We start from the raw sequence: 22,968 nt of genomic DNA on the forward strand, positions 1-22,968 counted from the left end.
ATCACTAAAGTACAAGGAGGCAGGCCACTAAGAGCAAGACTCAGCAGAGAAAACAAGCTGCAAGAAAGAGATCTACAAAGACTACAGACTTTAAAGTGATCTGAGATGTGCTAGAAAATAAGTTTAACATGTTTAAAGTGATAAAAAGGAACATAGTGGATGAAAAAGGAGGAGGAAAGGGAAACTCGTGATTTACAAAGCAGGTCTGAGAAGAGAAGCAAGTCTCAAATTTAATGGGTGAGTTAAACAGGAATTGTGATACAGTTGAAGAGATGACTAGTAAGTTGGAGGAAAGATTTGAAGAAAGTAATTCTCCCAGACAAACAAAGAGATGGAACATATAAAAAGAGGGGTTAAGTGAAATGGAGAGCAGAGTGAAAAGACCTCACACCTGCCTGACCTGGGTTCTGAGAAAATGCAGAGAATGGCAGGGGGCAGATGGATGTTTGATAGGAGATAGTGGATGATAGTTTTCCAAAACTGATGAAAGCAGCCCATTCTCAGGATATCTCTAGCAGAATAAATATTATAAGGAAAATGCAAAACATCCAAGACAAAGAGGGTATCTCAAAAGCAGCCAGAAAGAAAAGTGTGATTTCCTGCAAGGGAATGACAAATAGATTGATAGCTTTAAACAGTGGAGGCCAAAAGATGTCATTTTTAACATCTTTAAAAGTAATAACCAACAGTTCTATCTTTCAAGAATGAGAATGAAATAAAGACATTTTTAGACGACAGCTGAAAGGGTTTACTGCCAAAAGACCTCTCATTAGAGGATCTTCTAAAGGTTGCATTTCAAGAAGGATAATGATTTTAGAAGAAATGTCTAGATGCTGCAAATGCAGCAGAGGTTCAAAGAAAAATAGAATATTATGAACAACCTTGTAGGTGGCAAATTCCTACAAAAAGAAAAGTTTTCAAAAATTTTAGAAAGTCTGAAGTGTTTTATAATCATATGGAAATTGAATCAGGAATACAGACCTTTCCACAAAGAAGACATCATGCCCAGCCCATTTCTAGCCAACTTTCGAAGGACAGGTATCCCGGTCTCGTACAGACTCTGAGAAGAGGAGGAGGAAAGAGACAAACACAACCTTCATGATTAAAGTAGACAAGGATGGTTCTAGAAGGGAACATGAGAGGCCAGTTTTCTGTAAGTGTGAGAGCAGAAATCCTAAATGAAAGATCAGCCAACAGGGCCCAGCTGTGATTAAAAAATATAACTTACTGTGACCAAATCGAGCTTACCGGGAATGCAAGGTTGGTTCAACATTAAAGAAACTCTGATACTAATGTAATTCACCACGTTCACAGATTAAAGGAAAACAATCTTATTGTCTCAGTTGATTCAGGAAAAGCATCGGATGAAATTCTGTAACCATCCATAAGAACTCTAGTAAATTAGGAATAGGAGGGCACCGACCTAACCTGCCACGCGTTATCTACACAAAGTTCTAGTGTGAAACAGCTTCCTTCTCCGGCACGTAAGGTGCAAAGCAGCGGCCCGGTCGCTGTTAAGTCAGGAAGCAGAAGGCGAGGATGCCGCCGCACTGCAGCAGCTCTGCTCGACCTGCCGATGCCAGCTCGGCCAGCACAGGGCAGTGGGACGCAGAAGCACACTCCCGTCTCTGGCTTTATCTCCTCAGCACCCTCTAACACTCCAGGCAGTGTGACCTGCCAGTGACCTCCATGTGGCTAAACCCAGTGGTCAGTCACATCCCCGGGCTCGTGTTACCTGACCCTCTGGCAGCACCTCACACTCCTCCCAGCTCCCTGCTCGTTCCGTTAGGCCCTCAGTGTAAACTTGTGTCCTGGACCGTGGGGCCACATCCTCTGGCACTTGTAACAGGGAAGAGCCAATTCTGACTACATGTTGCATCTGTTTCTTTTACTTTAACCTTTGTTTTCTGCTGCTTTTGTTCACTAAAAGGATACTGTCTATACACAGTGGCCTGCCTTGGGGAACCCTGCCCCCTGAATGTTAAACCAAAGTGCCTTTGTTCAGGGAAACATCCGGACCCTGTTCCACCTGTGGATGGCTGGCTACAAGAAAGAAGAAATCGACACATCCCCTCCCTGAGACTGGCCATTATTCCAGGGGATATTTGCAAAACTTACGGCCCTTTCACTTTACTTCTCATCTCCTCCTCCTCTCCGTGCTATAAAAGAAACTGGCATCCAAACCCCGATAAGATGGTTTTACAAAGACACTAGTCTGCTATCTCCTCAGTCTGCTGGCTTTCCAAATAAAGTCACATTCCCTGCCTCAACACCTCGTCTCCGATTTATTGGCCTGTCGTGCGGCGAGCAGAGCCAGCTTGGACTCGGTAACACACCCTGGACTCATCTATCCCACTGCCTGCCCGACGGCTGCACTCGGGTGCCTAGCAGGTGCGTGTCCACAGGACAGACTCACAACCTTCCCATCAACACACTTTCTCCTGCACCCTTTCCCACAAACCTTTCCTCCTCTTAGGAAACGACGGCTTCCTCTTTGCGCTTGTTCAGGCCAAGGACGTTGGTGTTATCCTTGGTTCCTCTTTGTCTCCTACCCCATAGGTCCCGCATTCATCAGCGTATTTTGTTGGCTCAACCGTCAGACCATCTAGCATCTGACCTCTTTTCACAGCTGTGCTGAACCCCCTTGTCCCAACTCACTAACAAGTTGGAATTTTATGATTTCCGTGGTCTTCTATCCCATCTCCCTGGGTCTGCCTCTCCCCACCCTGCCCACTGCCAGGTCTGTCCTGGCAGCGCGGGGAGCAGTGAGGAGGGGTGCAGGTGACCACTCGGGGGGAACGCAGCATGCTCGCTGCCCCACACTTCCGGTCAGCATCGTTTCCGGGCGGTGCCCGGGCCGGACGCCTGCTCTGCTCTTGCCTTTCGTTCAGGGCTGAGTGATCGGCCTCTGTGGGGAAAACGGGTCCCTTCTCACGGGGTGCATAGAATGGGGGCCCCTCGGACTGGCCTTTTATCGTTGCTGCCCATCATCCGTGCAAGAAAGCAAACGAGCACCCGGTCGCCGGGCACATCCGCTGTGTCCCGCTGCCCGATTAGAGAGAAAATTGTCCTTATTTTAATGAGATGAGAATTAGAAACGGAGGCCTTGAGTAAAAAAGCGAGCAAGCCGGCCCCGCTCTGTGTTCCTGGCCAGCCTGTCTGGGCTGCACGCTGACCTTCTCGGCTGTTCTCTCTTGCAGTCGGAACCTGAGGGCTTCGCACATTTCCACCTGTACGTGTGTGCTGCTTTTCTCGTGAGATGGAGGAAAGAAATACTGGGAGAACGAGATTTTCAAGTAAGTAAATGCCTTTTCAGAAGAACCCGAGTGTGATTTCCTGCTGGGAGAGAGGTGTATTAGATTTAGTTCACAGGGTTATTTGTGGAGGAGCTTGGAGACGGGCTGCCTGAGGTCACCGCTGACCTGCTGCCTGAGACTCCACGGCCGAGGGCACAGATCACGTGGGGCCTGGGCTCTGCCGACACTGGCCTTATTAAACGTGCTGTCGTGGACTCCAGGAGATACCTCCTGAGCCGGCCGGTGTGTGTCCTCAGCAGAATGGCCCGGGGGCTCCTGGGAGCCTCGTGGCAGCTGTGGGGAGTGGGGCGTTAGGGAAGGGGCTGGCCGCGTGATCGCATGGCCTGGCTGCCCGGCACTTGGTGGCTGTGTGACCCAGGGGTGGTTGCTAGCCTCTCTGAGCCACGTTTCCTCAGCGGTTCCGTGGGACAGCTACACTCGCCCCCATCCATCAGAGGCTCTGTGCTCGACCCAGGGGCTCCAGGTGGGCCGATCCCCCACCCCGTCCCCACCCCCAGGTGTGCCTGTGCGGTGGTACTGTGGGCAGTGTTGACCCCTGGGAGGGCGGGCCGCCTGGGGTGCAGTGAGGAGACACCAGCGGAGGGGACCAGGAACCAGGCTCTGCCCCTCACTGTCTGGGGGTCACTCTCTGGCTGCTTCACCTCCTCGAGCCCCTCATCTTTCAGGTGAGGGGACAGGGAAGGAGGCCCTGTTGTCCCAGGCCACAGTGTGGTGACACTGGGCAGCTCGCTTGGCCCGTGGCCCCTCAGCTCCCATGCTTGTCAGACGCTCTGAGGACCCTGCTCCACCCGCCGAGGGCCGTGGGAAGCCACCCAGCCCTGCCGCAGCGCCCAGGCGCTTTCCATCTCGGCCACCAGGACGGTGGATGGGGAGGGCCTCTGTCCGGGCCAGCAGAGCCCAGCGCCCAGCCTGCCCCGCCCCGAGGTGCTAGATGGCGAGACCTGGTCCCTTTTCTCATGCCGGCTCCTGCCCTTGCTGTCAGCACAGGCCCGGCCGTGGCCGCGGGAGCCGCGCTGTGGGAGCCTGGCTCCAGGGCGGCCTTCGCCCCGCCCTGCCCCTTCCCACCTCCGGTTGCTGTCTGTGAACTGGGGAGAAGGCAGCCTCCTGCCCTGCCCCCTTGCCCTCGTGGGAGGCCTGCGGCCCCCTGGGTCACTCTGCGTTGGGCACGTGGCAGTGCCGAGAGAGCCCGGCGCCGGCCTGCGTCGCCGAGTGAGGGGGGATGACCGTGGGCGGCCGACGGGGCCCCCCGAGGGCCCGCTGTCCATGGAGGTGCGGGGGAGCCCACAGACCGGCTGGGCCGTTGGTTGGAAGGGAGAAGGGCCCCGCCTCCCTGGTGACCCGGGCCAGCGTCCACACCTGCGCCCGGCTAGCTCTCACCTGGATGACAGGTGATGCAGGTGCCCGAGTCCCCCAGGCTGACGGTGGCTCAGATGTTGCTGCCTCAGTTACGCTGGGACTTCTCTGGTTGGGGAAACAGTTCTGGGAGGCCCCAGCCAGGCATCACTGCCCTCGCGGGGCCCGCACCTGGTGGGGGTCGGTGGTTCGGAAAGAGTGTAGGGAGTGCGCTGAGCCCAAGGCTCGTCATTGTCCCAGGAACCGCTCGTGACCCCCCAACGCTGGGTGGCCCCTGAGCCTCACGTGCCTGAGAAATGGCCCTTGCCCGCCGGCGTGAGTCCCAGCTGGGGACAGGGACCTGAAGCTGGTAGTGACCTCGTGCAAAGGGTCCTGCCCTGCGTTTCTTCCTGCTGCTCCACAAACAGGGACGGTGCTGCCAGGGTCCAGGGCCGCCAGGAGCAGCCCTGGACGCGAGGGTCCCTGAGCTGGGTGGGAGGACGTGCCCACGGGTGGGTGGTGCTGGGCCGCCCCGCTTGGCCTTCCTGTCTTCCCGCCCCACGCGCAGGAGCCCGTGGAGGGCTGCCCAGGGCTCTGCAGTGTGGCCGCCCCACCTGACGTGACTGCGTCCCTGGTGGCCTTGGAAGACGTGAAGACGAGCCCCTTGCCCATCGCTCGCTCTCGTGTTGCTTTCTGGCCAGAGATGCTGCCCTGTTGTAACTGGAGGGTGCTACTAGGCGGCTGGTTAGAACGCTTTGCTGGCCTCCCAGGGCCCTGCTCTCTTAACTCGAGGCTCACCGAAGCCAGGGGACAAGCGCGGCACAGCAGCCGGTGCGCCAGACCTCGGAGGAGCCATGAGGTTGATTCTCCCCCGAACTCAGGCCTGGATGTCATAGGGTTGGATGCAGGGCGTGTTGTGAACACACTGCATTGTGGGGAATTGAACTGAATGGGAAAGTAAACAAGAAGAGAAAACAAATAAAGCACCTTTGGAGCCCTGGCGGGCACGGGGCGATTGCGTGTGCAATCGTGGCATTTTAGGAACATGATTCTGTGTGCACGGAAGACAGCTTGAGAGTCCCGCAGTGGAACATCCATGGAAGAGGCTTTAAAGGCCCTCAGTCTCTGCAGAGTTGGGAAATGGCACGCTGCTGTGTCATCTCCGTGGGAACAGTCATTTCCTGAGGGGCGTCTTCAGGAGGAAGACAGAGTCCTCCTAGCGTTCAGCACGCCCAGCGGTGTGGGTACTTTTGGCGGAGTGCGGGGGGGCATGGGCTTGGCTTCCTGCATCCAGTTCCCAGAAGCTCAGTGAAGTTGGGGTCCCACCTCTTCTCGTGTGCTTCGGCTTCTGAGACCTGCCCAGCCCAGGGGTCTGGTTGTGTCCAGTTCTGTGGACCTACGGGAGGGTCGCTGGGTCATCTGGTTGGAGGGAGGCACCTCCCGGAGTGGACAGTCACTCCTGCCCTGAGATCTGGTGCCCCAGGGACCTTGTACTTGTCTCCGAGGATTCGCTGTCCCCCGGGCAGACCTTGTGCCGTCCGTCCTGCAGGTGACGGGTCCCCAGCTCTGCCCGAATGCAGCCCGCAGGTGCTGCACACACCCTGGATGTCCGAAGCCGACCTCTTCCCCCAGGCCCCTGTTCCCACCCCACCAGCCACGGAGGTCCCAGCCTCAGCGCCCGCAGCCTGATTCTCTCCCCGGCTGCCTTTTTCTAACCAGATTCTGTAGGGCCTGTGGGGGAAGGAGCCCCCTGTGCCCAGTCTTGTGTCCCCTGGTGGTGCGGCTGGCACGCTGACCTGGTCCCTCCCCTCTGTGGGGTGCCCCACAGTAAGAACTTGGGGCCCAGAGAGGATGGGTGCACGTGGCTGAAGATGCCTTTGAAGGGCTGGGCTCAGGTCCCGAGCCAGAGCTGCCATGTGCCCCTGATCGTTCCTCCTCTCCGGCGGGGATGCAGGTGCGCTGGAGGTGCTGGCCTTACCGGGTTCTTTGTCTGATTCATAAGGGCAGCTTATAAAACAGTTGGTAACGCACAACCCTAGAAAATCATTCTAGTTTATCCCCCCAAAGTCTGAGCTGCTTAGTTTGTCCTGGTGTCCCAGGACATCGGAGGTCCGACAGCCCCTGTGCGGGCCCCCGGTCCTCATTCACAGCCCGCAGAGCCTGGTTCGCCCTGGGCCTGCTGCTTGGTGGGGAGGGCAGCACCCAGGGGGGATCATTCCTACCCCACTGCCTCCCGGGGGTGACCCGGCAGCGTGGCTGCAGAGGTGCTTTGTGACATGGAAGTTTCTCCCCGCGTAGGAACTGTCATCGTGCTTCTGGATTTAGAAGAGGCCAAGTCCCTTAGATGCAAAAGAGGCAGCAGCATACCGTGCTTTGTTTTTCAGAGGAGACAAAGCAATTAATTGTGGTAAACAGAGCGTGGAACTTCCAGTGCAATCAGGGGCCTTCTCTGCGGGGACCTCGGGAGCTCAGAGGTCTGTAAATATTTCTGAGAAGGTAATCGGCCGCTGCATATTTGCTGGTGAACGACGAGCCTCATGGGGAGAAACGGCTTCCCGTGCACGCGTGGTGGCCGCCAGCCCCGAGAGGCTGTGAGCCCGGGGTGAGGCCGGGTGTAGGGCCCCGCCTGGAAACCCCAGCCGGTCCACGGAGGGGGCTCAGTGTGTGAGCGGTGGCCGCCGTGCCCCGCACCCCTGGAGCTGGGGCCTCCTCTCGTGCAGGCCCTTCCCCTTGTCTCCTGTGATCGCAGGTTGCCGCTCGGTGGGGACCAGGTGGGGACAGGCAGGGGCAGTGCCCAGCGGGAGGCCTCTGTCTGCTCTGATGTCCCTGGCCCCTCTGATGTCCCCTCAGGCCCTCCCTCTGCGCTGGGCCCTGTGCTGTCTGTCACGAGACTCCGTTTCCACGCACGAGGGGTTGGGCTGGCTGGGGGTGGACTGGGCAGGGACAGCAGGGCGTTGTGTATTGTGAGGCCAGGGGTCAGGGATGGGAGTAATAAATCAGGTGCGGGAGCAGGTTGGGGAGCTAGAACCAAGGACCCGGATCTAGAGCGGATCAGGTACCGGCCTGCTCTGCAAGGGAAGGAAGTTAGTGAAGCTGGGGCTGAGCGTGTGGGGTCGGGGTGTGGGTGGTGATCAGGAGAGGAGCCTGAGAGGGCACGAGGGAGCCAGGCGGCTTCCTTAACAGGGCAGGGGAGCCAGGGGTGGGAACGGACCCGGTGCAGTAGGAGGCGGGGCCGTAAGGCTGGAGGAGGAGCCCTAAGGGGGCGGGGGCGGGACCTGGGGTGGGAGGTGGACACGCCCACAGGGCGTGAGACACGTGGAACCTAGAGGGACGGATGGGCAGCCCACGCAGACTCGGGGACAGCGAGGTTGGCGGTCTTCCCCTTGACTTCGAGGGGGAAGCGGCCACAGTCCGCAGCGCGGCCCGCGGCTCAGAGGTGCCTCTGCTGTTAGACATTGTCTGGCGGAGGCTCTGGGGTGTTGGACGCGGTGGTCCACGCCTCACTTTGTCAAAGTCTCCCTCTGTCTGCAGGTTAAACCTGAGTCTAAAATTTTACAAACAGAAAGACATCGAATGGAGCAGCCGCAGGAGGAGGCTCAGAATATTTGATGAGGATAAAAAATGAGGCTGCTGTGGGTCTGACGGCTTAAAAGCTCTGGGTAGGATCTGAATTCAGATCCTACAGAGATCCTACAGAGATGCATCTGTTTTTAAGAGTTTGTGGAGCATTTACAAAATTAATCGTCTGATCTAGACCATAAAAATTGTCAAAATCTGAAAAACCGGAATAATACGGACTGCATTTACTGAGCATAATCCTTTAAAACTAGATAATAAAGTTAAACCTGAGTAATGAAGCATTTGGAAATTAGAGAGCCCTCTTCAAAATACATGGGTCAAGGTGAAAGTGATCCTGTAATTATAGAATAAATTTAGAAACGTATGGGACCTTAGAGACTCCGCTTTACTGTCGGTAAAGTTCACATTTGCAGTTCTTCGTCCCCTTCTTCTATCAGTGAACCTCAATCAGGCCCATCACAAAATATTTGAAACGCCCTAATAATTGGTGACCGGCAAAGGGAAGGAAAAAAAAATGCGTGGGGTGTGGCCTGTGCTGGGCTTGTAAACAAATTCACGGGCGAAATGCCTTTTATTATTTAAAAACGTTTTCTTTTAAAAGCCTAGTAACTCTTTAACTGAAGACGTTAGAGGTGGAAAAATAAAGTCAGCTTACGATAAAAGGCGTGAAGGGACCAACGGTAAAGTAAATGAATGGCTTAGGAAGTGCGTGGACGGGCGTCTCCTCACGCCCTCCCCGCCGGAGCCCCGCGGAGCCCGCCTCCCTCCAGGAGCTGATGGAAGCCCAGGCCCAAGGTTGGTACTGGGGCAGGTGGTGGAGGCACCCTCTGCCCACCAAAATTCCAGATCCCGGAAGGACAGCCAGTGCTCACCGTGCGTCATGTGGCTGGTGCAGGCAGGCTTGGCAGGCTGGCCCCGGAGACACAGCTCCAGCTCTCAGGAGCCAAGCTCCAGATGCCAGCCAGGGGCAGCCCTGCAGCCAGGCCCCCCAAGGTCAGGGCAGCTGTGTGCACGCCTCCCTGCTCACTGTTGTTGTAACATCCTAGCAGTAAACCAGCGGCATCAAGGCACGGGGGGGTCTTAAGAGATTCAGTAGCTTCTCCTGAGTTTAATAGAAAGGAAGAACCAACCCTACTCTTTTTTTTTTTTTTTTTTTTTATTTATTTATTTATTTTTGGCTGTGTTGGGTCTTCGTTTCTGTGCGAGGGCTTTCTCTGGTTGTGGCAAGTGGGGGCCACTCTTCGTCGCGGTGCGCGGGCCTCTCACTATCGCGGCCTCTCTTGTTGCAGAGCACAGGCTCCAGACACGCAGGCTCAGTAGTTGTGGCTCACGGGCCTAGTTGCTCCGCGGCATGTGGGATCTTCCCAGACCAGGGCTCGAACCCATATCCCCTGAATTGGCAGGCGGACTCCCAACCGCTGCGCCACCAGGGAAGCCCAAGAGCCTTACCTTTGATCCGGTAATTCCGCTTGCTTATAATTACAGGAAAACAAATCGCCAACAGCCTGAATATCCAACGTTGGCAGAAGAGTGCCCTGGATTATCGTACGTTGCTGTTGAAATATTTTCTAACTACCAAAAATCACATCTTCAAGTAATGGTCACTGATGTTAGAAAGTGCTCTCAGGATGTTTCCATGTGGGGGGAGAAGTGCAATCCACAATCACACACATCTACACACACACACACACACACGTCTGTATATGTCCATGCATGTAAAACACACACCATCTTGTGTATGTACAAAACACGTCTGTATATACACGTGTATAAGCACATACATGTACACACGTAAGATGCACACATGATCTACACATGTAAACATAACATGCATATGTATGTGTGTATAAAATATGTGTACATGTGCTCAACATTACAAATCTATACACTACACATATAGGGAACACACCTACATGTGTACATATATATAAAATGCATATATATTTACATGTGTATATACATGTAGAAATGATCCCAAGTTTGCTTGTCTTATGTGCACAATAAAAAGACTTAACAGGGACTTCCCTGGTGGTCCAGCGGCTAAGACTCCATGCTGCCAATGCAGGGGCCCAGGTTCAGTCCCTGGTCAGGGAACTAGATCCCACATGCTGCCACTAAGACCCAACACAGCCAAATAAATAATAAAATAAATAAATAAATAAAAATAAAAAAAAAGACTTAACAGAAGCAGGTCACAGTGTTTGCATCATTTAGTTTAGGTTAGTAGAATTACAGACATTTTAATTTTCCTGTTTGAATGTCTGTTGTATTTTCCACGTCTTCTCAGTGAGTAGTCAGCACGGTTTTCTCACCCGGGTTCATTCCCGCCTTAGGCAGGTGAGACCCCTTTGTGAGGCGCCTGGCTGGGGGCCCTGCTCAGTGACGCTGGGCTCCAAGGTCCCTCAGTATCCTCTGGGCGTCTCAGCAGGTCCCACTGCACCGGGATCCCCACAGGCTCTGTCCCTCAGCTCACACACATGTGCACATGCAGACACAGGCGTGCACACCACGGGGTCCCCAGGGCCGAGACGTGTGTCCGTCTCATGTGAGGACTCCCAGTGGCCACCGGTGTGCTCCCGCCTGCCCGTGGCGGCTCGGAAGCTGCGCACAGCGCCCCAGCTGTCCCCTCCCTTTGGCCAGGTGGAGGGTTCTGGCCCCGCCTGGTCTAGCCCATTGGTCACCCTCAAAGCCTGTGTTGTACTCATTGGACCAGGCTTCTTTCTGCCAAGCCATTGGTTCCTTATCTTCAGAGAAGGGTTAGACGAGGTCGTTTCTAAATAACCATGCGGGGTCTGTGTGCAGACTGGGCTGGATTCCAGTACGTGACCTTCAAGCCCCTCCCAGCTGGCCTCCCCATCCCCCGGCCCGGCCCTGCACTCAGCACGCCGCCCTCACCGCAGACTTCTGGGATCTTTGGTAAAGAGCCTACTAGTAAAGCCATTAAAAGAATCTCTGGGGCACCTCTGATTTACAAAGACAGAAAGAAAGACAACAAGGTCCAAAGCCTGAGCTTTGAGGAGACGGAGCCGGGCTCAGCGTGCAGACACAGGGCCAAGCGACCTCACCGCTCACCTGTCCTCGCCCATTACGTGTCCTCCGGCCTGGACGCCGGCGCCCGGTGTGCTCAGCCTCTGGCCGCAGCCCCGTGGAATTCGTTTGCTTTGCCAGAGGCCTCCATGTAAATGCCCGTCAGCTAGAGCCTTTGTCAGGTTGGACTTCCGGGCCTTTGAAGATCAGCCGCAGTTTCGGAATTACGCGTGGAAGCGGGTGGAGCGGAGACAGCCTGTGCTCACACCTGTGGGGGCCGTCACCCCCGGCGAGTGTCCTCTGCCCCGTGGGTGTGGGGTGTCCGCGACCGTGAGGTCTCGGGGCCTCCGACAGGATGGAGGGGCCGCCTCTGCGCGCCTTTGCCCGTCCCCACTCTGTTCCTTCCCTTTGCTCTGAAACCAGACGGCGTCGGCGGGACCTTCCGGAAGATCTTCCTGCCCTCTGTCCGTGGGGACCCCTGGGGGGGGCCACCCGACGCCCCGTCACTGAGGCCTCGAGCGTGGGGTCACGGCCTCGCCTCCAGCGCTGGCCTGCTCGCCTGCGTTTGGAGCTGCAGCACCTCCTGGGCAAGTCCATTGCTGTTTTGATCCGCGGTGCACTCAGCCCCCCGAGGCAGCTAATTAGCCCCCTGGCGTCCCCCCCCCCCCCCCGCTGGGTCAGAGGAATGGCCCCAGGGCCGGTGTGCGTCTGTGTCAAGTGGCACTGAGTTTGCTCTGCCAAGTGGCCTTCCACGGGTTAACCTCCAACGGTTTGTGTTTCATCCTGGGTTCATTTGAAGCAGCAAATGTCAGGAAATGTCAATGTAAAGATCAATTGTCTCTTTCTTTATCATTTCAAGACATTTTAAAGACAAAATCGGGTCAGTTGAAAACTAATCTTTCGGTGGATTGTGCTTTCCTGTGCTCCCATGGGTGGCGCGCGTGTTGAAGTGTGGGTGTGCATGGACGTGGAGGCGGATGGAGTGTCAGTTGGGACCTTTCCTGACTAGAAGCTCTAGGGGTGCCGACCCCTTGCCGCGCAGTCTAGCGTGCCATCGTGAAGCTCTTAGGAAAGAGGGCTCGCACGGTGCCGGGTGGGTGGCAGGGCCGTGGCTGGGTGCGCTCACGCCCCACAGGGCAGGCAGGTGGGCAGGGGCGGCCTGGCTGGGAAGGGCGGGTGGCAGGAGTGGCCGAGGCCCACCTGAGTGCTGCCAATGCTGCAGTGTTGGGCCCTGGCCTGCTGCCGCCCTGCAGTTTCAACAGGGATCCTCATCTCTGCCACCACGCCGCCCCCAGCAGAGGGGGAGCGTGACCTGGGACAAGTGTCTGTCCACACAGGAAGGACGGCGGGGAGCTGCGGGGGGCATCCCGGGCCGAGCATCTCAGGAGGCAGGTGGACCTTGCCTGCCCTCAAGCCCGGGGCTCGAAGCCTGCAGGGCAGGGCAGGGGCCGGGCCGGGCTCACAGGATGGGAGCTCTGCCGGCCGTGTCATCCGGTGCTGAGACGTGCCCTGTGCCGGTGGGTTGGGGGACCCATCAGTGAGCCAGCAGGGTCAGGGTGAACGAGGCGTAGAGGCCGGCGCTGGGTTTGTAGCCCGGAGAAGCAAAGGCTCTTCTGTGGCGGGAGGGAAGAGAGACGACCCTGTGGCCGCGCGTGGAGTCGGCTTGGGTCCTTCTGTACCGCGGCCTCTTGCGCGCTCGTTACGATGGCCGCGGGCTCCTTTCCGTCACAGGGACGGGCCCCGTTAGTGTTGGCAGGAGGCCACGTCCGCTTCGTGGTCCGTTGGAACAGTGCGATGCCTGCGGCAGCACCTTCTCTGCGGGGCAGGAGGGGCTGGGCCGCGGAGGGAGTGACCGTCCACGTGCCAGACTTGCCGATCGAGGTGCCTGGTTTCGGAGAGTGCCCGGTGTGCGTTGTCTCTGGGGCAGGTGGCCCTCACCCCCCTGCCGTCCCCGCCGCGCACAGGCCTGGACGACTCGCCGATCTGAGGGATTCTCCTTGACGCCCGCCCGCCCCTCCTGCCACGCCAGTGTCTGCGACATGTTTCCGTAGTTCTCCATCTTCGCCGAGGACAGGCCCCTGTGGGTGGCGGTGCGCGTGGTAGTCTCAGCGAGTGACGAGTGGGAGGGGAGGCAGGAGCTGGCTGTCCCCACCCCTCGCTGGGTTCCCGCCCCCCACCTCCACCCAGCCCCCCGGTGGCCCCTGCCCTCCCACGGGTCGTGTCCCTTTAAGAACTGCCCTCTCCACGGGCGTTTGAAGAACAGAGGTGGGAGTCTTTGTCCCACGACCGTCCCCAGACACGGCTGTGCTCTTATTAAATCAGCCCTCACCGCGGAGGGTCCTGCTCTCTCCGGGGGATGAGCACACGGAATCCGAGCCCGCGGGGCCCTGCTGGGCCTGGTGGCCCCGGGGCTGCACCCAGGCCGCTAACTGCCACCTGGAGAGCCGGCGTGCCGCTCTGTGTCCACGCATCACCAGACCACACCTGGCCACACCTGGCCTTGGGCCCAAGTGAAAGTGCACATCCCTGTACGGACAGCCTGAGCCGGCAGCGCCCGCGGGGCAGAGCCGGGGACCTATCCACACCTGCTCCCCATGCCCGGTTTTCTTTTTCTTCTTGCGGGGATGCCGTGATGAGTGCTGTCACCCCTTCGGTGGTGATTCTCAGGCTCTGCGTTGCTCGCCCTGTCATGATGGGCTACGTGCTCCTGAGCCCCAGGCGTGGCCGGGGTCCAGTAGGCGTGTTAACAAGAGCTGAGATGAGACAGTGTCAGCTTTTTAGTTACGCGGCTCTCACTGAAGTTCAGATGTGAGGATTCTCGCGTGGCGGTCCAGCGGTTTCCCTTCGGGTGTGGCATTTCCATCAGTTCTCAGAAGACCGCTCAGCAGAGGGTTTTCGAACAGAAAGCGGAGAGGGGTGGGTGGGGTTGGCACTGTCCCCACGTATTCTTGCCCAGTCATCATAATTTTTAAACAAATGTTAAAGCTACTTATGTATATATATTTTTAAAAGACGAAAAGTTCTAAACACCTTTTCACCTAAAACAAGCCATACCTTCTCCCCACCTTCCCCTCACGTCAAAAGGTGCCAGTTTCAATCTTAGGTTATCTTTAGCTTTTGTGTTTTGTATTTACCTGTGTCTTTATAAATAGCTTTCTTTTTCTTTCTTTTTTTTTTTTTTTTGCGGTACGCAGGCCTCTCACTGCTGTTGCCTCTCCCGTTGCGGAGCACAGGCTCCGGACGCGCAGGCTCAGCGGCCATGGCTCACGGGCCCAGCCGCTCCGCGGCATGTGGGATCTTCCCGGACCGGGGCACGAACCCATGTACCCTGCATCGGCAGGCGGACTCTCAACCACTGCGTCACCAGGGAAGCCCTAAATAGCTCTTTCTTGATTTATTTAAATAACGACTTTTCAAGCAGGAAGGGAAGGTGCGGATTCGCTCTTGCCCCCATGGCCCCCGGCTCCCGGCGTCCTGGTCAGAGGGCGGCCTGGCCGGGCTGCCCCTTGTTGGGGCCAAGTGCCGCTCACGGGAGTCAGTCGGTCCCCTCCTGTCACCCTTGGACTTAGCAGTTGTGTCCCCACGTTCTCTGCGAATTCTTCACAGGTTCACCCCCGCTGTGGTTTATTGGAAGCGGCAGCTTCTCCAGAAATCCCACGAGTGGGCACTGCACACAGCGTCCTCCCAGCGTCCTGCCCAGGGCGCTCCCGCAGCCCGATCCCCTGCCACCCCCAGAGTCCAGGAGCACGGCGGGGCGTCCGGGTGGGAGAGGACGGGGCGGCCTGGAGGGTGGCGCCGGCGCCTCTGGCCGTTGAACGCGCCGCTCCGCGCTCTCCGTGCCCAGCACGCTGAGAAACGTAGTGCCGTCGTCCGGCCCGTATTCCCTCCCTTCTGCCCATGGCCCGCCTCTGGGGGCTTTTGTCCATCCCCCTCTTGAGGCGTCTGGTGAGGTGTCTTTCTGTCATCCTGCCGGAGTGGTCATTGGGCCCGTTCAGTCTGCAAAACGCCAGGTCTCCATCTCTGGACAGTTTCCCGAGCTGTGAACTCAACGCCATGCTTCTCTTCGTGGGATCCTGGTCGATAGTCGGCGTCCCGGATGGCCCCTGGCTCTCAACCCCAGAGGTTCCGATCCGGGGGACTGGGTGGCCACGGTGACGTGGAGGTGCCGCCATGCACGGGTGCCACGGGTGGGTGCTCAGCTCCCTCCGGCTCCGGTGTCCCGTCCTACTTACCTGGGTGCACAGGAAGTGCCGTGTGTGTTTGCGATCTTGCTGGAGGGTAGTGTCCTTGGCAGGTGGAAGTGGGTTCCTCTCGAAGTGCAGAAATGCGGAATCTGCTGCAGGGGCCGGGCCAGCAGTGAGCCCTCTCCGCGTCCTCCTGACGGCGCTGTGACACACACAGGGGTGTGAGCTCCGTGGCTGAGCCGCTGCTGTTTCCCGTAAGATCCACGACCACAAAGCGGACAAGAAACTCCTCGGCCTGCCGCTGCCTCTCTCCTGGCGGGCGGGTGGCGTCTGCCTGGGCTGAGCCCTGGACACACGGGGAAGACGGAGGCACTGCCTCGCGCAGCAGGGACGCTGTGGGCACAGCGGGGCCACCAGGCCTCCTCTGACAGATGAGGCTGGAGCTGGGACCTTGCTGTCCGCCTCTCCCCGGGTTCACGTGCTCTTCCTCTCGGCAGAAGGCGCTTCTGACCGTCAGTGCGGAGCGACCAGGAGCCGGCTGCCAGCGCCCCTCTGAGGGCTGCGCCTTCCTGGGGGTCACCCCAGCTGGGGGTCCAGAGTCAGCTCGCAGCTCAGACCCCTAAAGCTCTCGTCCCAGTCTGCAAGCGGGCCTGGCCGGGCCGAGGGTGGCCATTTCCCACGCCCCAGCGCTGTCAGGTGGCAGCGTAGCGCTGTTTGTCAGGCCTGGGAGAATCTTCAGGATCTGTGGATTATCTACATGACACATTTTGAACCAAGGCCGCAGCTTCCCTGGGATGGCCATCGAGTTCACGTGGAGATTCAGCCTCCCTCAGGACCCAGTTTGGGCACAAGCTTGGGGCAGGGCGGCCAGCGCACTGTCAGGAAGCAGCGTGTGTTCTTTGCGACTTGGAGAGAATGGGCTCCAGAAGGTGAAGTCAGCAGACATTCAGGTGACGTCTCTAAACGCATCGTCCTGTCCATTTCATTCACTGTGCAACTTCATCTTCATTTAAACGTGTCAATGTTCGAGCATAAACGTGGGTTCGAGCTCGTCACTTCACAGCAGTCCCGGCGCCCACAAGGACTTCTTAGGAATCGTAGCCGATCTTAAGTTAAGTGAATTACTTGCCGCTAAATAATTTCAGAATAATAATTTTTGAAGTCCTTTTATGCTGTATAAGAAAAAGTGTATTTAGCGTGAAGTTTGGCTGCATTTAATTGCTCGTTATGTGGCACCTCTGAAAGTCCCTGGGTCAGGGACCGAGCAGGTTGTGAGCCCGCCCTGCTGAGGGCTGCTTGGGGTGGCCGTCCCCAGGCCCCAGAGCCTGAGCGTGACACAGGTCCCCAGAGTTTGCCCAGCAAGGGCTGCCCGCGGTGCAGGCTTTGGCTTTCACTATTGGGTGCCTCTGAAGGCCCAGGCAATTCCAGCTTGTGAGGCAAAGTTGGGATCTGCTGGGGAAGTGACTCTGGTTCTGCAGGGCTGCTTTTTAGGACCCCTGGGAGCACTGGTGGGTCCTCCCTCCTCTCCTGTCCCTTCTCCCTCCCTCCCCTCCCCCTCCCCACCTCCACCTGCCCTCCCTCCCCTCCCTCACCCCTCCCCCATCCTCTCCCTCCCTCCTCCCTCCCTCCCCTTCCCTCCCTTTCACAAAGGAAGAATTTCTCTTTCCTGGTGGAGAGTGACATTCCACCCCCAGCACTGAGGCCCTTTCCCTCCCTCGGGGCCTGGATTGCGTCCTGACACAGCACACTTGGTCTGGAGGTTTCCCAGCCGAGCCTCCATCAGGACGAGCCTGCCCTGCCGGTGAGGTGGAGAGCAGCTGAGAGCATCTCTCTCCCTGCTCATTTCTGCTGTGCATTAGTCTTGCTATTAAAGAAAAAAATTACACCCACCATTCAAATCATTAATTGAAAGGCCCTTATTATCTCATTAATGGTGTGTGGTATCTAAGGTAGATCAACTCGGAGAAGCTCATCTGTGCAGTCCCTGAAGAAATGTAATTACATCTCGGGCCTTATTAAAACGTCTCCCTCACAGCCCCCCCTCGGCTGTCACACGGTCCATCCTGCCACCTTCCACGGACACCCGCACGAAAACACCAGCGTGGAAGCACCACCACACAGGCCTGGGGGTGGGCCTGCCGCCCTGCGTGGCTGCGCTGGTCGGGGTGTAAGGGAAGTGTGCGCGGCTCTTGGGCCAGCTGGTCGGCGGCACTCTGCCTCCCCAGGTGCCAGTGGGCCCCGCACTGCTTCGAAGCCTTCCTGAATGTGGGCAGGTCTGATTCAGGATTTTCCGGTGGCAAAACTTGGAGGGATGGAACCAACCCTAATAGGCTCAGCAGCCACGTACATGGGCTGCTAAGGCGGAGAAGCCTGTGCCGCTTCCTGTAAACCTGGGACAGAAAGAAATCAAACGTCCCCCGGCCGTGTCCTCTTGCCGAACCCGGGATTAGCTGGGATAGCCGCTGGCTCCTGGGCTGCCTTGTGGAAGGAACCCCTGTGCCTCGCAGTGGTTCCGTCCTCTCTCCTGGGTCCTCATTTAACCACGTCCTGGGTTTCCACGAGGCCATCGCGCACCCCCAGGCCCCCAGGGCTCTGTGCCGGGGAGGGGTTGCCGCACGGAGGGGAGCGCGCTCCGTTCATCCTTCAGGACGTGGCCACGTGCCAGCACCGTCCTGATAGGGCCGTCCGGGCTGGAGGTGCTGGCCAGGGGGAGCCGTTTAGGGGCTGCCCGGGTGGCTGGGTGGAGTTGGCAGAGCAGGTCCCGGGCAAGAGCAAACGGTTTTGGGGGCCTCAGATTCCCCCTTTCAGGCTGGAAAACGAGGCACAGAGAAGCACAGGGACCGCAGGGCTCGGATGCCAGCTTCCTGCGGCTCCCAGCCATGGCCACCCCTCCTCAGCCCCATTGTGGCCACGGCCCTGGCCCAGGCCCTTCCGGGGAGGCTCTGGTGGGTGGCAGGAGGTGTCTGGGGGATGAAGCTGTGCACACGCCCCCTCGGACCCAGAGACTTGGGGCACAAAGAGCCCAGGTGACTGAGCAGTCCTGGGCTCGGCCCCTGGCCGCCACCCCCTGTGTGACCCCGAGCGGTGGCCACTTCCCCCCGCCCATCCCGGGACCAGGTCCCGAGAGGAACTCAGAGAGCAGCAGGGGGTGGGGACTGTCTAGCACACCTGGGGCCCTGGAGCGGGGACTGCTGCCGTCCAGGCGAGGTGGCGACCGGTGGCACGCTCACCCCCCGCAGGCCTGGCTCACCCATTCCGGCCCCTGGAGGGGGTCCAGCGCAGAGGTAACAAACTCGACCACAAGGTCCTGGGCTCACCAAGTCCTCTCCCCTCATGCCTCATAAATAACAGAGATGAGATGAAACTGATGGAAGTGCTCGAAGAAATCTGCCTTGCGATCCACTTTCAATCCTCAAAGCTCTTGAACTGTACGGAACGTTCATTTTGTTGCCCTTATTAGTTTGAGGATTTTCAGGGCAAACATGATAGGATTTCTTAATTCAATTTCGGGGTGTTTGTTTTTTGATATATAGCACACAGAAGTTGCATTGATCTTGTAATTCCTCATGCAAAGAAACAGTATTTGGTCTTCTCTTATTTAGTGTGTGTGATGCTCAGCTGGGCCGGCGGGGGCGGAGGCTCCAGCTGGACGGGATGCGGGAGCTTTGCAGACACCCGGCCTCCCGCCCTTCTTCGCGCCCCTCGCAGCAGGCAGACGGGACGCCTGCTGCCTCTTGTCAGGTAGCTGAGGACCCCGCCATGCCCCCCATCTTTCCTTCTCTGCTGGGGCAGGCTTTCCTGGGGCTCTGTCTGCGGGAGCTATGCTGCCCCCGTCCCCAGCCTCACACTCTGCGCCCGAAGCAGGGACCCCACCCTGCTGAGCACCTCCAGCCCCGACGAACCTCACAGCCGAGACCAGAGTGTGTCCCTGTGTGGGGTTCAGCGTCTTCCTCTGAGGGATGGGGACCTGCACCCGCTCTCAGGATTGTCACGGATGCAGGGGGAGCACAGGTGCTCGTGGAGACTCATCCCTAGTGTCACTGTCACCTAAAGGATTCCTAGTCCCCTGTAATTCTGAGGCCCGCTATCTTAGTCAAGGAGTTGGGAAGGTAGAGCGTCTCAGGGTCCCCCAGGCCCCCCACCCTTACTGAAGGAGAACGCCCAGAGTTACAGCTTGTGAAAGTGACAGTGGAGGTACTGGGCCGCGCCCACTGTGCTCTGTGTGCTTTGTGTGTTCCGGCTAAGGACACACGCCCCACCTTGCATGGCAGTGGGTCAGGCAGTGGACCGCGGGTACCTGAAGCTGGGCGTGACGTGGGTGTTTTCCTGGAGAAGCTATGAGAACCGTGTGTCTGCAGTGACCCCACCGCCCCCCCCCCGGGGCCCTGCTTGGCACGTTATCCCTTCGGGGGTGAGGGCTCCAGCAGGTGCCTCCCCTTGTCGTCCAGGCCGGCACGTCCTTGGGGGAGCCTCCTCAGGGTGTCAGTGGACAGCTGTGTGCGTCCCAGCTGCCTGTCTGGCAGGAGCCTAGAACCCACATGCGGCCGGCTCTGGAGGCTGGGGCCATCCCCCCTGGTGGCCCAGCCTGGATTTGGGCTCCTTGGCCTGAAAAGACCCTCCTGAGTCCCACACCGAGCCTTTGCCAGAAGTTGACCTCGTGTGTTTCACTGCTGTGTGTCCACACTGAGTCACCCCTGGGCTCCTCAGTGACCGATTAGGAACCAGGCCTCCAAAGGCCACTTCCCCCAGGAGTAACCGCTGGGGGGGTGTCTGGGGCGGAGGTTGCTGATAGGAGCATCTCAGAGGATACAGTTGGCACTGGCGTGGTACCACGTGCGGCCACACGTCCCACACACCCTATCCAGGGTACGCGCCCGGGACCCACGTCGCCCAGGCACTGAGGTGCCCTGGAGGACCCCAGCTCCTTCATCGCTGTCATAGCGGGGTTGTCACCCTTCTTGTTCTCCACAAGGAGCTTTGATACTGTGCTCCCACGGGGTCCCGATAGGGGCCGTGCGGAGGGTGACCCATGGGGACAGGTGTGAAGCCACCTTCCCCAGGGGTCTCAGGGCGACGGGCCAGCCCCTGTCTGTAGACTCCCTCATCTGCTCTCGGCCACTTCCTGTCCGGGGGTCAGTGCTTGCCGTGGGCCTGCACTGGTGCTGCCGTAGCCGACGTGCACGTTTGTACTCAGGCGTTGCTGCGGGGGAGAGGCTTGGCTCTTGGTGCTGGTTTTGTTTTTAATTTAATTTATTTTTATTTTTGGCTGTGTTGGGTCTTCGTTGCTGCGCTCAGGCTTTCTCTAGTTGCGGCACGCAGGGGCTACTCTTCGTTGCTGTGCACGGGTTTCTCATTGCGGTGGCTTTTCTTGTTGCAGAGCACTGGACTCTAGGCCTGCGGGCTCAGTAGTTGCAGCACACAGGCTCAGTAGTTGCGGCTTGCGGGCTCAGTAGTTGTGGCTCGCGGGCTCTAGAGCGCAGGCTCAGTAGCTGTGGCGCACGGGCTTAGTTGCTCCGCAGCATGTGGGATCTTCCCGGACCAGGGATCGAACCCATGTCCCCTGCACTGGCAGGCGGATTCTTAACCACTGCGCCACCAGGGGAGCCCCCAGTGCTGGGTTTATGTTTCCAGATAATCCCGTTGGAATAACCTCATTCCTGCTGGGACGTGCACGCCAGCCTGTGAACCTGTCGCAGAGTCAAACAACATGACGCCTCCTGTGACATGGCCGCCCTTGGTTAGAGTCGCACTCTTAAATACCAGTCTGATTCTGCACGCACTACCCCCTGCATTGTTAGGTGACACCTCTGTCACGCTGGAGACAGAGCAGGAGAAGCGGCCACAGCGCCCCCGGTGAAGCCCAGCGACTCCTAAGGTGATTTCGCCTTGGGAGCAGTGACGTGATTTTGAGCAGAAGTTGAGCTGCATGTATTTAGAAATCAGTGGAAATAATCAGATCGCACAGGCGCTGAGTGTGTGTGTGTGGAACTGTCGCTTCTTTCCTGGTGGCCAGTTGGCTCCACCTGTTTTAAGCTAGGTCTCCCGGGTCACGGGGGGCGGTTCAGGAAGGCGGCTGTTTACCTGGAAGCTTCCCTGGTGTGGCAGCCGGCCAGGCCCTGGGGAGCTGCCCCTGCCCGGCCTGCCCTCCACCTGCAGCCCGCCAGCCGGACATGGTGGCCCTGGGGGTGGTCCTGGACGCTTCAGTGTTGCTGCTCTGGGCCTGGGCTGGTGGCGGGCCACTTGCCACGTGGTTCTTGGTGCTGAGGTGGTGCGTCGGTCCTATGAGAACTCGACTCCCCCCCGCCCCCCCGCCACCACCACCAAAGAAACATGCCTGTCCCGACTGCCTGCCAACAGGCGGCCCTGAGCGGGCGCTAGTTCGAGGTGCCTGGGATTCAGACTCCACGCCCGGGGTTAGGGCCTTGATCGGGTCACCTGTCCTCACCGTCCTGCCCTCCCAAGTGAGAGGTCCAGATCCCAGTCCTCCCAGGAGCTGCCCCATGTTCTGTGTGTCTTTTGCAGAGCTCACTGTGCTCTTTACATGTAACATTTTAATCCTTGAAAGAGCTCTGCCAGAGGGTGGGGTTGTCCCTACATCTGGGGTTCAGAGATGGACCACCCAGGGTCACACAGCTGACCAGACCCCAGGGCAATCCAACTCCATACCTGGGCTCCCAGCCACACCCCAACCCGCCTGCCCAATCGCAGGCACCACGATTCTGCGAGAAGAAATGGGGCTGAGACATTTGTAGCAAACACCTCTTTCAAGGTGTAGGTTTTTCCTTTGTTGGCCACGTTTAGTATTGGGGATTGGATTAGTATTGGATTAGTACTAGTATTTAGTATTGGATTATTTTTTTGTGCTGCGTTTTTCTGGGGAGGGAGGGAGGGAGGCAGGAAAGGAAGGGAAGGGATCGACTTGGCTAATATCTTAAAGATTACAGTTTATGTGTCAGATTCCACTAGTTCCCAAGTAGCACTCAACTGGATGAAACATGAATGTGACTGAAATCTCTGCTCTATGGAATGGCTATCTGGCACAGAGTGTGCTCGCGTTTTCATGCATCAGTAATGGCGCTAATGGAACATAAGCCTCCTGTGTGCTGGGCCCTCTGCCAGGCACTGGGAGCACGTACGGAATCTGGTATAGCTGTGGCCCCACAGGCTCAGGCTGAGGTTGGCTGCTCATGGGACTAGCTGGCTTCCAGTGGGAAGGTTAGAGCCACAGCCTACTTTCAGGACCATCCCAGATGTTGTTTTGTTTATTATTTTATCTGTCCATCCTCCTACCTGCCCCTGCATCCATCCACCCATTTATCCACTCACCCACTGATCCATCTATCCATCCATCGATCCATCCGTCGATCCATCCATCCACCCACCCATCCACCCACCCAGCCATCCATCCATCCATCCATCCACCCATCCATCCATCCACCCATGCATACACCCATCCACCCACCCACCCACCCACCCACCCATCCATCCATCCATCCATCCATCCATCCATCCATCCATCCATCCATCCA

General features: G+C 57.9%; 1 protein-coding gene across 1 annotated transcript in view; it reads left to right on the forward strand.

Moving 5' to 3' along the window:
* TBC1D22A (TBC1 domain family member 22A) overlaps positions 1 to 22,968 on the forward strand; it is a 316,922-nt gene that overhangs the window by 279,411 nt on the left and 14,543 nt on the right. The window contains exon 12 of the mRNA XM_029205055.1: positions 3,201 to 3,296. Within this exon, the coding sequence (XP_029060888.1) occupies positions 3,201 to 3,296 (96 nt within the window). The remainder of the gene's footprint in view (positions 1 to 3,200; positions 3,297 to 22,968) is intronic.

Source organism: Monodon monoceros, unplaced genomic scaffold (assembly GCF_005190385.1).
Source record: "Monodon monoceros isolate NGI ecotype Baffin Bay Population unplaced genomic scaffold, NGI_Narwhal_1 Super_Scaffold_6, whole genome shotgun sequence".
In the NCBI taxonomy this organism is placed as follows: domain Eukaryota; kingdom Metazoa; phylum Chordata; class Mammalia; order Artiodactyla; family Monodontidae; genus Monodon; species Monodon monoceros.